Source organism: Dermochelys coriacea, chromosome 11 (assembly GCF_009764565.3).
Source record: "Dermochelys coriacea isolate rDerCor1 chromosome 11, rDerCor1.pri.v4, whole genome shotgun sequence".
In the NCBI taxonomy this organism is placed as follows: domain Eukaryota; kingdom Metazoa; phylum Chordata; order Testudines; family Dermochelyidae; genus Dermochelys; species Dermochelys coriacea.
Window position 1 is genome coordinate 8442318 of NC_050078.2, and position 12699 is coordinate 8455016.

Consider the following 12699-nt stretch of genomic DNA (forward strand, 5'->3'; position numbering starts at 1 on the left):
ATTCTTGCTGATTCATAAAGAAGACTAAATCAATGCCTGAAATTTTTTATTCTCCTAGGTATTTTATAAAAGATCTGCTCAGCTTAAATATGAATAGTGCTGTAGATCAGCGATTCTCAAAATTCGGGTTGGGACCCCAAAGTAGGTTGTGACCCTGTTTTAATGGGGTCACCAGGGCTGGCATTAGACTGGCTGGAGCCTGGAGCCAAAGCCGAAGCCCCTGGACTTTGGCTTTGGCTTCCCGCCCAGGGCAGTGGGACTCAGGCGGGCTCAGGCTTCGGTCTCCCCTCCTGGGGTTGTATAGTAATTTTTGTTGTCAGAAGGGGGTCGCGGTGGAATGAGGTTTGAGAACCCTGGTATAGATAATCATAGAATATCAGGGTTGGAAGGGACCTCAGGAAGTCATCTAGTCCAACCCCCTGCTCAAAGCAGGACCAATCCCCAACTAAATCATCCCAGCCAGGGCTTTGTCAAGCCTGACCTTAAGAATTTCAGTGGAAGGAGATTCCACCACCTCTCTAGGTAACGCATTCCAGTGCTTCACCACACTCCTCGTGAAAAAGTTTTTCCTAATAAACCTAAACCTCCCCCACTGCAACTTGAGACTATTACTCCTCATTCTGTCATCTGCTACCACTGAGAACAGTCTAGATCCATCCTCTTTGGAACCTCCTTTTCAGGTAGTTGAAAGCAGCTATCAAATCCCCCGTCATTCTTCTCTTCCGCAGATTAACAATCCCAGTTCCCTCAGCCTCTCCTCATAAGTCATGTGTTCCAGTCCCCTAATAATTTTTGTTGCCCTCCGATGGACGCTTTCTAATTATTTCACATCCTTCTTTTAGTGTGGGGCCCAAAACTGGACACAGTACTCCAGATGAGGCCTCCCCAATGTCGAATAGAGGGGAACCATCACGTCCCTCGATCTGCAGGCAATGCCCCTACTTATACAGCCCAAAATGCCATTGGCCTTCTTGGCAACAAGGGCACATTGTTGACTCATATCTAGCTTCTCATCCACTGTAACTCCTACGTCCTTTTGTGCAGAACTGCTGCCTCGCCATTCGGACCCTAATCTGTAGCGGTGCATGGGATTCTTCCGTCCTAAGTGCAGGACTCTGCACTTCTCTTTGTTGAACCTAATCAGATTTCTTTTGGCCCAATCCTCTAATTTGTCTAGGTCCCTCTGTATCCTATCCCTGCCCTCCAGCGTATCTACCTCTCCTCCCAGTTTAGTGTCATCTGCAAACTTGCTGAGGGTGCAGTCCATGCCATCCTCCAGATCATTAATGAAGATATTGAAGAAAACCGGTCCCAGGACCGACCCTTGGGGCACTCCACTTGATACCGGCTGCCAACTAGACATGGAGCCATTGATCACTACCTGTTGAGCCCGACAATCTAGCCAGCTTTCTGTCCACTTTATAGTCCATTCACCCAGCCCATACTACTTTTACTTGCTGGCAAAAATACTGTGGGAGATGGTGTCAAAAGTTTTGCTAAAGTCAAGGAATAACACGTCCACCGCTTTCCTCTCATCCACAGAGCCAGTTATTTCATCATAGAAGGCAATTAGATTAGTCAGGCATGACTTGCCCTTGGTGAACCCATGCTGACTGTTCCTGATCACTTTCCCTTCCTCTGAGTGCTTCAGAACTGATTCCTTGAGGACCTGCTCCCTGATTTTTCCAGGGACTGAGGTGAGGCTGACTGGCCTGTAGTTCCCCGGATCGTCCTCCTTCCCTTTTTAAAAGATGGGCACTACATTAGCCTTTTTCCAGTCGTCTGGGACCTCCCCCGATCGCCATGAGTTTTCAAAGATAATGGCCAATGGCTCTGCAATCACATCTGCCAATTCCTTTAGCACTCTCGGATGCAGCACATATACTTGTGCTCGTCCAACTTTTCTAAATAGTTCTGAACCACTTCTTTCTTCACAGAGGGCTGGTCACCTCCTCCCCATGCTGTGCTGCGCAGTGCAGTAGTCTGGGAGCTGACCTTGTTTGTGAAGACAGAGGCAAAAAAAGCATTGAGTACATTTGCTTTTTCCCCATCCTCTGTCACTAGGTTGCCTCCCTCATTCATTAAGGGGCCCACACTTTCTTTGACTTTCAGAGCCAGTAGTTAGGTTAGGGAAACTTGTTGTAGAGAAATCTGTTGCTTTTCCCTTTATATTTTATATTAAACGGTTTGAATGCATTCCATTCTGAGAGATACTAGCATTGATAAATGCGTTTGATCTAATAGTGCAGTAGATCAAGTGTTTAGAAATGCAGGGTGAACTTTATAGGTCATATACCCTATTCTTAAATATTGGCATTTCCTTTCTACTTTCAGATCTGTTCTTAATTCCACAGTGAGCTCTCTAGCAGTGCTTTAATCTTACTGTCTGGTGGGCAGCTGAGCAGATTTTATTTAAATCAGCTGGAACCTAAGCAGGCTTTGACAACATTCCTTTCAACAGAGGCAGGTGGCACAGTGGGAGTAAATTACTGTAGATCTACAGACTTCCTCTGTCAAAGTATTTTTTTTAAGAGTATAAAAAGGCTATTTAAAGGTCTTGTGTTTAGAACTCCAAGAAATAAATTTGTGTATAGTAAATACAACAAAATATTTAATGAACTCAATTTTTGCACCTTTTAAATATTTAATTGGCTTTTCCTTTTTTTTTTTTTCCCCCCCCCAAAAGTTTTTCCCTTTATTTTTGCACACAAAACTTGCACTTTTCAAGCAGGTCAGTTTCTTGCTTGCACTTTTGACCAGAACTTGGGGGCCCAAATTTAGGTTCCTGATTCTCAGAGTAGATTCTCTACTCCCTTGAAGTTATTGGAGGTGGTGACTGAAAATGAGACCAGGTTAATTTAGATTTCTAAGTACAGATATAAGCACTCTTCTTTAGGCAACTGTGTTTGAAAAAGATTGGCCTTTAAGTGTTAGCAGCCATGGAAAAAGGAGCCAGTTCTCTCATGTTGCGCAGCCATTGACACTAGTGTGCTTACACTGATAGAAAGGAAAAATAGTTTATCTCCCCTACTCTTGCCTTTGCACCTCTGTTATTTTTTTTGCAGAGAGATCTGTAGTCATAGCTGGTTGGAAAATGAAAAAACTGTTTTGGGGGAAATTTTGAAACTTTCCTTTCTACTGGATTCAAAATGGGTATATTTTTCTTGAAAGTTTTACATTTTTTCTTTTTTTTTTTTTTTTTTTAAAGTCAACAATTTTTACTGAAATACTGCTTGGTAACTATTTAAAAACTATTTTGATGAAAATGTTGCAAGAGATTCCAAGATCTTGACAATTCAAAGGTGTTGACAATCTTTCATGAAAAGTTCCATTTTATTTTTAAAAAAAAAAATTGTTTTTGCTGGAAAACTTCTTGCAGGAAAAATTTTGAGCAGCTGTACTAATAGTATTTCATCAGCAGATGCAGAAGTTCTGTACAGAGCTTAGGCTGTAGGGCCGTTTGTCAGTGTCTGCAGTTTACACATCAAAACAGGTAGAAACAATAAATATGGGGGGGTAGGGAGTGGGAGAAGTTTTGAGTCTTGAACACTTAACAAAGTAAACAAATCATGGTAGACACTTCAGCTAAAGCCAGTTCTTGTTATAGCTATTGCCTTTAAGCTAGGATTTATCTTGAATGGAATGTCACTTGACAGAGTTCTTTCTTTGTAGCTGAACTTGGAGACTATGATCCTGCTGAACATATTCCTGACCTGGTGTCTGAGTTCAGGTTTATGCCCACTCAAACTGAAGAGATGGAACTGGCCATTTTTGAGAAGTGGAAGGAATACAGGTACTCCTGATCCATGGTTGCCAAATCAACTTTCTGACTCTTCCATGGGTAAAGCATATGCAAATGATGCAACGGGGATGATGCTGACATTTCTATGTGGTCTTTCACCCAGATATAATCTTAATGTGATTCCATCATAGAAGATAAGAAACCAAATCTAACAGTTCTTGGTTGAGAATGTAACATGAAAACTGATATTATTATATCTGCCTCTTCAATGCAGGGTGAAATTCTAGTCCTGTCAATCTATGGTAAAATTCCATAGTTTCAGCGAAATCATTAATTTGTCTAATCTTGCAATGCGATGCTTTTTGCAACAATCAGCATTTCAGATTTAAATTTGTAAAGGTGGCCTTGGTGCTCATGTAAACTTTGAGACAGTCAGCAATGTTTGCTTGTTGCAGTCCCACAGACATCAATTTTTCCCCTCTCTCTCCATATGCTAGTTTTTCTTTTCATTGCTTGTAGTTTTACAGGATTCTGTTTAACTTTAAAAAAAATTTATTTCAGGGGGCAAACACCAGCCCAAGCTGAAACTAACTATTTGAACAAAGCTAAGTGGCTGGAAATGTATGGGGTGGATATGCACATAGTCAAGGTAAGTTTGCCCACAGGGTGATGACCTCTTTGGAAATGGTTATTCTTGCAGACCAAATGTTCCAAGTATTGTGCAAAGCTAAAAGTGTTGTATAGGAAAACAAATGAGATTCAGGTAATAATAGGGTGCTTTTCTAAACTGTATAGTACTTACGCTGGTTATGCGTAATCACTTGGTACAAACTAATTTGTGTATGCTTCTGGAGGCTGTAATTTTAATCTGTCTATATTTATATTGTGTTTTAAATATGTGATAGGCGCTGCAGATTTCAGTCAGCCTGAAACCTATGTGAAAATCATAGTAAATGAAATCAAAATTGGACTGGGATTTAATCTGGTATCAATTCACAATTGTCTATAGAGAGACTAAATAGATTGTAAAGGAAGAAGGGTAGAGAATAACACAAGAAGGGTCTTTAGCCCATAAGCATATAAAGAAACCCTTTCTTCTCCTTCCCTCTTTATCCTGATCTCTCCAAAGAGTTGTGGAGTAGAATAAGCTATTTAGGAGGCTTTTAGAGAGTTTTGTTATTGTAATAAAATAACAAATAGTATTTAACCTTAACAGTGAAGGATGGGATACATTGGAATGATTTATACATACATGGGATCCTACACATGCAACTCAACACAACCTGTTTTGGTCTGTGATACTTAGGCAAGGGACGGCAATGATTACAGCCTTGGACTGACCCCGACGGGAGTTCTGGTCTTTGAAGGCGACACCAAGATTGGTTTGTTTTTCTGGTGAGATTGAAAGTCTTAAGACTGTGCATTGTAAAATACCTAACTCTTTTACACTAGCCAAGAATTCTTGAACATCACAGTGTCTGAGACCATTAGTCAATATTAGTAATCTGCAAAATACTCCATATCTTAAAATTATGGGTTTTTTTCAATGTCCAAAACGTTACCTTCCTTGGTTAGTGTCCTTGACAAATATGTGAGTGGATTTTGTGTGCTTTCATCTCTCTTCCATACATCAGTGCTAAATACATACACAATGAAGCTTGTACAGCATCACTAATAATATCAAGTATGCTTTCCCAGATTGTCATGCTGCCTTATTGGATTCGTTGTGTATGTATGTAGTACTGGATATGTGGGGGAGAGCATTCAACCAGTCAAGTTGGCATCTGGGCCAAATGTTTTCTTTTTTGGGAGGAGGTGTGGGTATTGGAATCCTTTGAGTGCAAAACACTATCCAGGTGGTTTCTGCCTTTTTTGGAAATGACCCCTTTCTACCCCACACTTGCCACAGAAACGGGTTCAGGCCTAGATAAAAGCACATAACCATATAATGTAGTAAAGAGTGTGAAAATGCTTACCAACACCTGCAGTTCCATTCTGCAGGCTTTTGAGGGGGTAACACCAGTTTGTTGGAGGTATTTATAGCAGTTCCATAGGACTTGTACAGTTGCATATGGTTAAAAAGCAGGCAGAAAGATGGGGAACCCACTTTGAGATTTGGGTCTAGGCTTAAGCAAGGTTTAAGGGTCCAAAGTTATTTTCCCTGGTTCCTGGTCCCTGGTCCCTATTTCTCATGCTTATTCCCGTGCTGGCAAGATATGGGTAGGGGGATGGTCAGGCAAGTGTGTTTGACTGGATTCAATCTAATTGTATAAAACACAGTTTGCCTTAATTATCATCTCCGTGCCCAGAAACAATAGACTGTACTGATGTCAGCTAAAAATCCATTTTAAGACCCCCTAGAGAAGCTTCATCTTTTAAAAAGTTGCTATAGTTTTTGAAATCTCTTCAATTCATAACTTCTTAATGACAAAGTCTTAAAACACCGGCTAATAAAACACCTCACTGGGACATTTGTTGTAGGACCTCAGTCTGTTTATATCGGCTTTTAAAATGGGTGAGTTCTAGAGCAGAACATTAAATATAACTCTTCTCTGTGGACCAACAAAGATGTGTTTACACATTTCTTTTTTTCTTCATCTGACAGGCCAAAAATAACCAGACTGGACTTCAAGAAGAACAAATTAACACTAGTTGTTGTTGAAGACGATGAGCAGGTAGTTAAAATGTGCTGTTAGCTCTTTTAGCTGCTGTGTAACTAAGATTCATGGGCACTAGTTAGTTACTCCTGCTCTCATTTCACACTTAAGTTTGCCAGAGTAACATGGCAGCATTGGAGTGTTTTTAGTTGTGACTTCTTGGGGGCAGTGAGTTTACATGTAAAAGAAATTTAGCAGTGTGTCTGATTTGCTTTGTATTCTCAGCTTTTAAAAGGGCAATGTCTTGTTTAACTAGTATGGGCCAGATAATTTGGAAAGAGCAAGTGTACTTTGGTGTGTTATGTAAGAAAGCTAATAAAGGTAGGTATGTAAATGCCACGCAATTGGAACTCATTCCTTAAACAGATGACAGAAATGCCTCCAGGAGGAGAAATTGCTCTGAGTTGAGCAGATTATAAAAAAGTGAGGATTGGTAACACAGGAGGTGGATCTGATTTGGAACAAAAACCAGGAAGTCTGCCACAGAGACAAGTACCTTTATGTTGTAATGTTCCCATCAGTCCACAGTTGTTCTGAGCTTGGCCTCCTAGGGTATGTCCACACAAGGATAAAAAACCCACGGCTGGCCTGGGTCAGCTGACTTGAGCTTGCAGGGCTAAAAATTGCTGTGTACACATTCAGGGTTAGACCCGAGCTCTGGGATCCTGTGAGGATGGAGGGTCCTAGAGCTCGGGCTCCAGCCTGATCCCAAATGTCTATATAGTGATTTTTAGCCCTGCAGCCCAAGCCCCATGAGCCCGAGTCATGACCTAGGCAAGGTGCCACCATGTTGTGGGTCTCTTATCCTTGTGTAACGTTTTTCATCCAGCTTATCTACAAATCAGTTTATTGTAGGATCTTTTTTGAGTGCAAAGTTGCTAACATACATTTTAATAAACAGTTTCAGTGCCTCTGCCCCACAACCACATACTCTAATGTGTATACGTTTGGGCAGGTCAGGTTGGACAATGACTCTTTTAAGATGCCTCACGTGTAGTGAATGCATTGTAATTACAATGCTATTTGCTAACTTGTCAAAAGCAAATCTTAGCTGATGTTGGTGATGCCCTGATGTGTTGCTCCTAACACAGAGCAATCCTGGCACTAACAAGTATATTTAATCATTAATTTATTCCACAAAAAATAAATGGCCAAATCCAGTTGTTCATGGAGTTAAAAATACTGAATATTCTCTCTAGCAATTCCACTTGCATTTGGAGTATTTCATCCATCTATTCTCAGGCAGAGATGAAGTGGGAGAGATTTTTCACCACAGATGAATATACATTTTATTGAGCATTTGTTAAATTGTGGGGAACTCTGACTCGTTCGAGGCTGTTTGAATTCATGGTGTGTTTTATGTGCTTTAAGGGGAAGGAGCAGGAGCACACTTTTGTGTTTAGGCTGGATCACCCCAAAGCCTGCAAACACTTGTGGAAGTGTGCAGTGGAACATCATGCTTTCTTCCGCCTCAGGGGACCCGTCCAAAAAGGCTCAAGCCGATCAAGCTTCATTCGGCTGGGATCACGGTTCAGATACAGGTCAGAGTCATTTCTCATTCACTGTCTCTTCTCTCCCCATTTCCAGTCCCTTGGGTAATGCACAAGCGAGGAAAGTGGTATCCAGTTTCCATAGTGTCCAGAAGATTGAATGTCACAAACTACATTTAGATAAATTATTTAAATTAGGCTGTTAAACTGGCCAAAATAATGCACAATCTTTAATAAACAACCCTTTCCAGATTTGCTAACTGAACTTAAGCTTTTTCTGATCAGTGCACTAAAAAGTACTGGGGCAGTTTCCCAAAGTCAACAGGTTGTCCTGTTTCTTACATACAGTACATTATACCTGTGCTCTGTAGACTACCCTGGCTTCCCATTTACTTCCAGGTACAATTCAAATGGTTGATTTTGATTCATGAAGCCCTGCAGTTTTGGTTCCGGTTGAGAGTCCACTTCATGTTCCATAAGGTGCATTTAACTGACACACTCTAGACTTGCACATTTGATGGCAGAGCAAAGCTTTTGACTTTGGAATTCATATTCTTTGTGTTGCGGCAGTGCCCGGAAAGCCCAATTGGAATCAGGGCCCCGCTGTTTCAGACACTGCATAAGCATATAATGAGGCCTCATCTTTGTCCCAGAGACGCACTGTAAGACACTCGGTCTTTTATCTATGGGATTGATTTGCTAGGGGAGACAGATTTAGTTTACTGTGTTTGGGATTTTTTTTTTAGTTCTCTTTATTGGGCCCTGGATCAATTAAGCTGTTATTATTTTGCTTTATTGATCACATGAAGTCCATCTGCGTACACATTGTGAAAAGTGCATTTTAAAAATTGAAAAATATAATAAAGACATTATCATCATTTGTAAAGGGTATGAGGGTCACTTTAAGGACATTGTCAAATAGAATTAGGTAATTTACTTACACATCTCTGGAAAGCATAATCTGCAGTTCGGGCAGAACCCCTAGAAAATGTAATAGGGCTATTAAGGAGGTGAATGTAGGGCATGTTGAAAACATTGGCTTGTCAGCTCCAGAGAATGAAGTGACTTACATCTACAGAACAGGTAAAGTACAAGCAGTGACGATGCAAACTCACCACATGCTACCTTGCGGGAGTATGCAGGTGGTTCAGCTGCTCACCAATCCTTGGCCTGTCTGCTAAGCAAAAGAGCTGGAGATGGAGGCTCTGTATCCCAAGCCCATGAGCCCTCAGGTTCCTCTTTAGGTAAGAAGACCGGTCTTGAGAAAACAGCATAGGATTGGGAATCAGAGCATCAAAGTTCTAATTCCTAGGTCTTTTCTAGTCTTCCTGTATGCCACTGGCTGAGTCTCTGGGGCTCTGATTTTTCCAGAATGTGCACACAGTTATCATGATTGCATGTTTAAAATGACGGTGTGTATTTTGAGGAATCTAACCCTTAAGGAATTATTGCTTCAGTTTCTGCTTCTGCAAATGGGGATAATACCTCCCTCAGCAGAAACTAAAATGTTTGCAAAGTTCCTGAGTTATTCTGATGAAAGGCACCATAGAAGCATAAAGTTGTTTATGTCTCTGCAAGATAGGATTGCTGAGCCATAAAGCAAACACCTACAAGTAAGCCAGACAAGGTATTTTGTCCCAGTTATGCCTATATTCTGCCTTTGTAAACAAGTGCTTTGTCCCATTGTTGTGTACCTTAACTTTCACTTTTAGTGGGAAAACAGAATACCAGACAACCAAGACCAACAAAGCCAGAAGATCAGCATCCTTTGAAAGGAGGCCCAGCAAGCGATATTCAAGGAGAACACTACAAATGAAAGGTAAACTGTGACCACACATTGTGGGCAGCACGGGCCACAATGAGACTCAGATAGAGTAACATCTTGTGCTGATTCTAGACAGGAATTCTTGTGTGGATGTTTCTCCTTGTCTTAGATGATGATTTTTATAATGATCCATCTTTCTTTTGAGTCATTGCTCTTGGGACATACTTGCAACACAGTGCGCTTAACAAACTGGATGACTTCAAGTTGTCTTTGACATTTTGTGAGGTTGCCTAACAGCTAAGTCACCTGTGAATACTGCAAGGTGTTTATAGAGAAAAATAATTGGTCTAATAAGTAAAGAATTAACCAGTATATGAGCATGATCCTTCATTGAATCCCTTTGCTGTCTGTCTGTACTTTTTGTATCAGCTTAAAACTCCCCATCCTTGCAAGACCCTGAACAACTCTTCCCCTGCTTGCATCTCAGCCATTGTACCACCTTGTGACCTACATGCTGCCAGTTTTTCTTGTCTTGATATTCACTTTGTCTCCTTCTCTCACTCTTGCTTATGCCTGGAATGACCATGTCTGCTTTCAAATCCCTTCATAAATCCTAGTCTCCAGTTTAAAAATGTGTTCTTCATGCTTCATATGTATTTGCTTCGCAACTCCTTATTTGCGGTTACTCTAGTCTTTTTCTGTGTTTGGTTAATTTAGGTTGTAAGCTTTGTGGGGGAAGATATCCATGACATTTAAAAAGAAGATATTTATGGTGCTATATAAATACTAATAGAATGAATGCAAATTTAAATTTGTAATCGATCTTGTCTGGAATTTTTTGCAGCAAACATTGCTAAACTTGAAGAAACAAGGTAGGAGACATTCTGCTACTTAATTTCCTTTCGGTTCAGTCTGTATTTAGTTACGTGTGTGTATGGAGGCAGGTTATAAGGTTAGTTCAGATCTAAAGGAGCACTATTAATTTACCTTTTAAGACCAGAAGGAACCATTTGATCATCTAGCCTGACCTCCTGAATAACACAGGCCACAGTGAAAGTTGCTTTTTCAGTTTGGGTAGGTCCTTCCTATTTTTCAGTGGAGAGTTGCTGGTTTTAGGTGATGCTGTTTCATTGGAGGATATTGCCAAGAATGCATCCTATCAAGCAAAAATACTTTTGAATTCTGGGGTAGTGGTTTATGACTAACTCCAGTCCTCACTTGCTTTCAAGTGTTGGTGAGGAGGATAGCAGGATTTTTCTGTTGTGCTGTGAGAGAGTCAAGCAGACAGGAATAAGAGGATTTCTTCTTGCTGATGTCTCTCTACTACAATGATGCGATTGAAATACAAAGCTTATGGAATTCACGAGTGTAGAACTAGACACTTCCACCAAATTGTTCTCTTCATTTTTACACTTATGCCTTCACCTATAATAATAATAATCAGTAGGGAGAGTGCCCAACATTTTAGGAGTGAGTGTAATTTTCTTCTGCATTTGTGCAGCACCTAACCCAGTGGAATCCTGATCAATGTCTGAGCCTCCTAAGTATTACTGCAATACAAATAATAAGTAATATTCTCCAGTTATCAATTCTCTTTCTACACCTTAGAAATCAACCCATTTAATTACTTCACATTCCTCCTCTTCCTTCTTGAAAGAGGTCTTCCAGGATTATATTATCATTGTTGTAGCAATGTGCTTCTCTGAAGCTTGTACCACTGTAGTATCTGTGCTCTTTTCACACAAATGTTCACATCCATAAGGAACAGCTCTCTTTTTCAGCCCTCAGATCCTGGTAACTTGTAGAGTCATATTCCAAATGCAGTTGGGGCAACCCCCTCAATGCCTACCCAAAGGAGTTGCACTCAGCTGGTTCTCACCTCTCTCCCTTGCATCTCCAAGTCCTAGCATAGAAGGCCCTCCTGTTGAGGGCCTGCATGTTGCTCTCTGTCAGTCAGAAAGGGTCGTAAGGAAAGCCGTGTGAGGCACAACCCTCGGTTTTCCCACCCCCGCACCCCAAGCACAGCACTTCTGGGGAGCTTGTAGCCCTTGCTGGATCAAGGCACCAAATTTTGTGCCAGATTAAAGTATGTACTTGATCCAACAAGGACTAGAAGCTCCCCAGAAGTGCTGTGCTTAGGGGGAGCATGGGTTGGAAACAGGAGGCTGTGCCTCCCATGTCTTATCCTTCACCTCTATTTGTATGTGTGCTGCTACTGTGCCACCTTCTACAGCAGTTAACCATCTGGCCGAGAGAATAACTCACCTAGGGAAATGCTGTGGGTTGCAGCAGCAGAAAATTCCATAGTGGGCTTGGAAATAAGTGAGATTCCCATAGCACCTTGCCCAGCTTATGCTTTTGTTGTGCTGTAGAGTTGTACATCCTGAAGAGTCCTGAGTGGAAGCCATTTCGTGCTGTTGAAGGGTTCAGGATGCAATCCAGAGCAGTGAGGGGTTGAGTCACCATCTTCTAACTGTGGGTGCCTCAAATGCTTTGCTACTTGAACGTCCCAGGCAAGGAGTTACCTGTCAGCAGCAAGCATGCAGGTCACACCGTGAGTGTCTGTGTATAACTATAGCCCTGGTCCAACAACTCTGACCCCAGCAGCTGGCCAGCCACACATCATTCACACTTCCTGGTCTCTACCAGGATTTGATAGAACCAGCAAGATGATTCCAGCACACTCTGTCCCAAATTTTCCCAACACTGTGCTCTGAAATGTCCAGCCCTCTCCTGGATAGTTCAGAAAAATAGTAAGGTTTGTTTGTTCCTCTAAGGACACAAAAGCACATCACGGATTATTAATTGAGGTAAATACACCATTCCAATTAAACACAGCACTGAGTTGCTTTATAGTAAAAATAAATCAAGTTTATACACAGTAGGACATAGGTTAAGTGATGACAGGTAAAAGGAATAAAGTTAGAAAGGGTTACAAGCAAATAAAAGTGAAAACACACATCTAAAAGTCTAAAACTTAATCTAGCAAAGTGTAGGCATTATTTGTGATGGTTTCTCACCTGTATTCAGTTTCCAGAGACTTCA

General features: G+C 41.2%; 1 protein-coding gene across 2 annotated transcripts in view; it reads left to right on the forward strand.

The window, feature by feature from the left end:
- The window catches only part of EPB41L5 (erythrocyte membrane protein band 4.1 like 5), a 58861-nt gene that overhangs the window by 35838 nt on the left and 10324 nt on the right, over nt 1-12699 (forward strand). For both annotated transcript variants that reach the window (XM_038421202.2, XM_038421200.2), the window contains exons 8-14: nt 3673-3793; nt 4304-4391; nt 5049-5137; nt 6348-6417; nt 7771-7940; nt 9602-9708; nt 10499-10526. In XM_038421202.2, coding sequence (XP_038277130.1) covers nt 3673-3793; nt 4304-4391; nt 5049-5137; nt 6348-6417; nt 7771-7940; nt 9602-9708; nt 10499-10526 — 673 coding nt within the window. The remainder of the gene's footprint in view (nt 1-3672; nt 3794-4303; nt 4392-5048; nt 5138-6347; nt 6418-7770; nt 7941-9601; nt 9709-10498; nt 10527-12699) is intronic.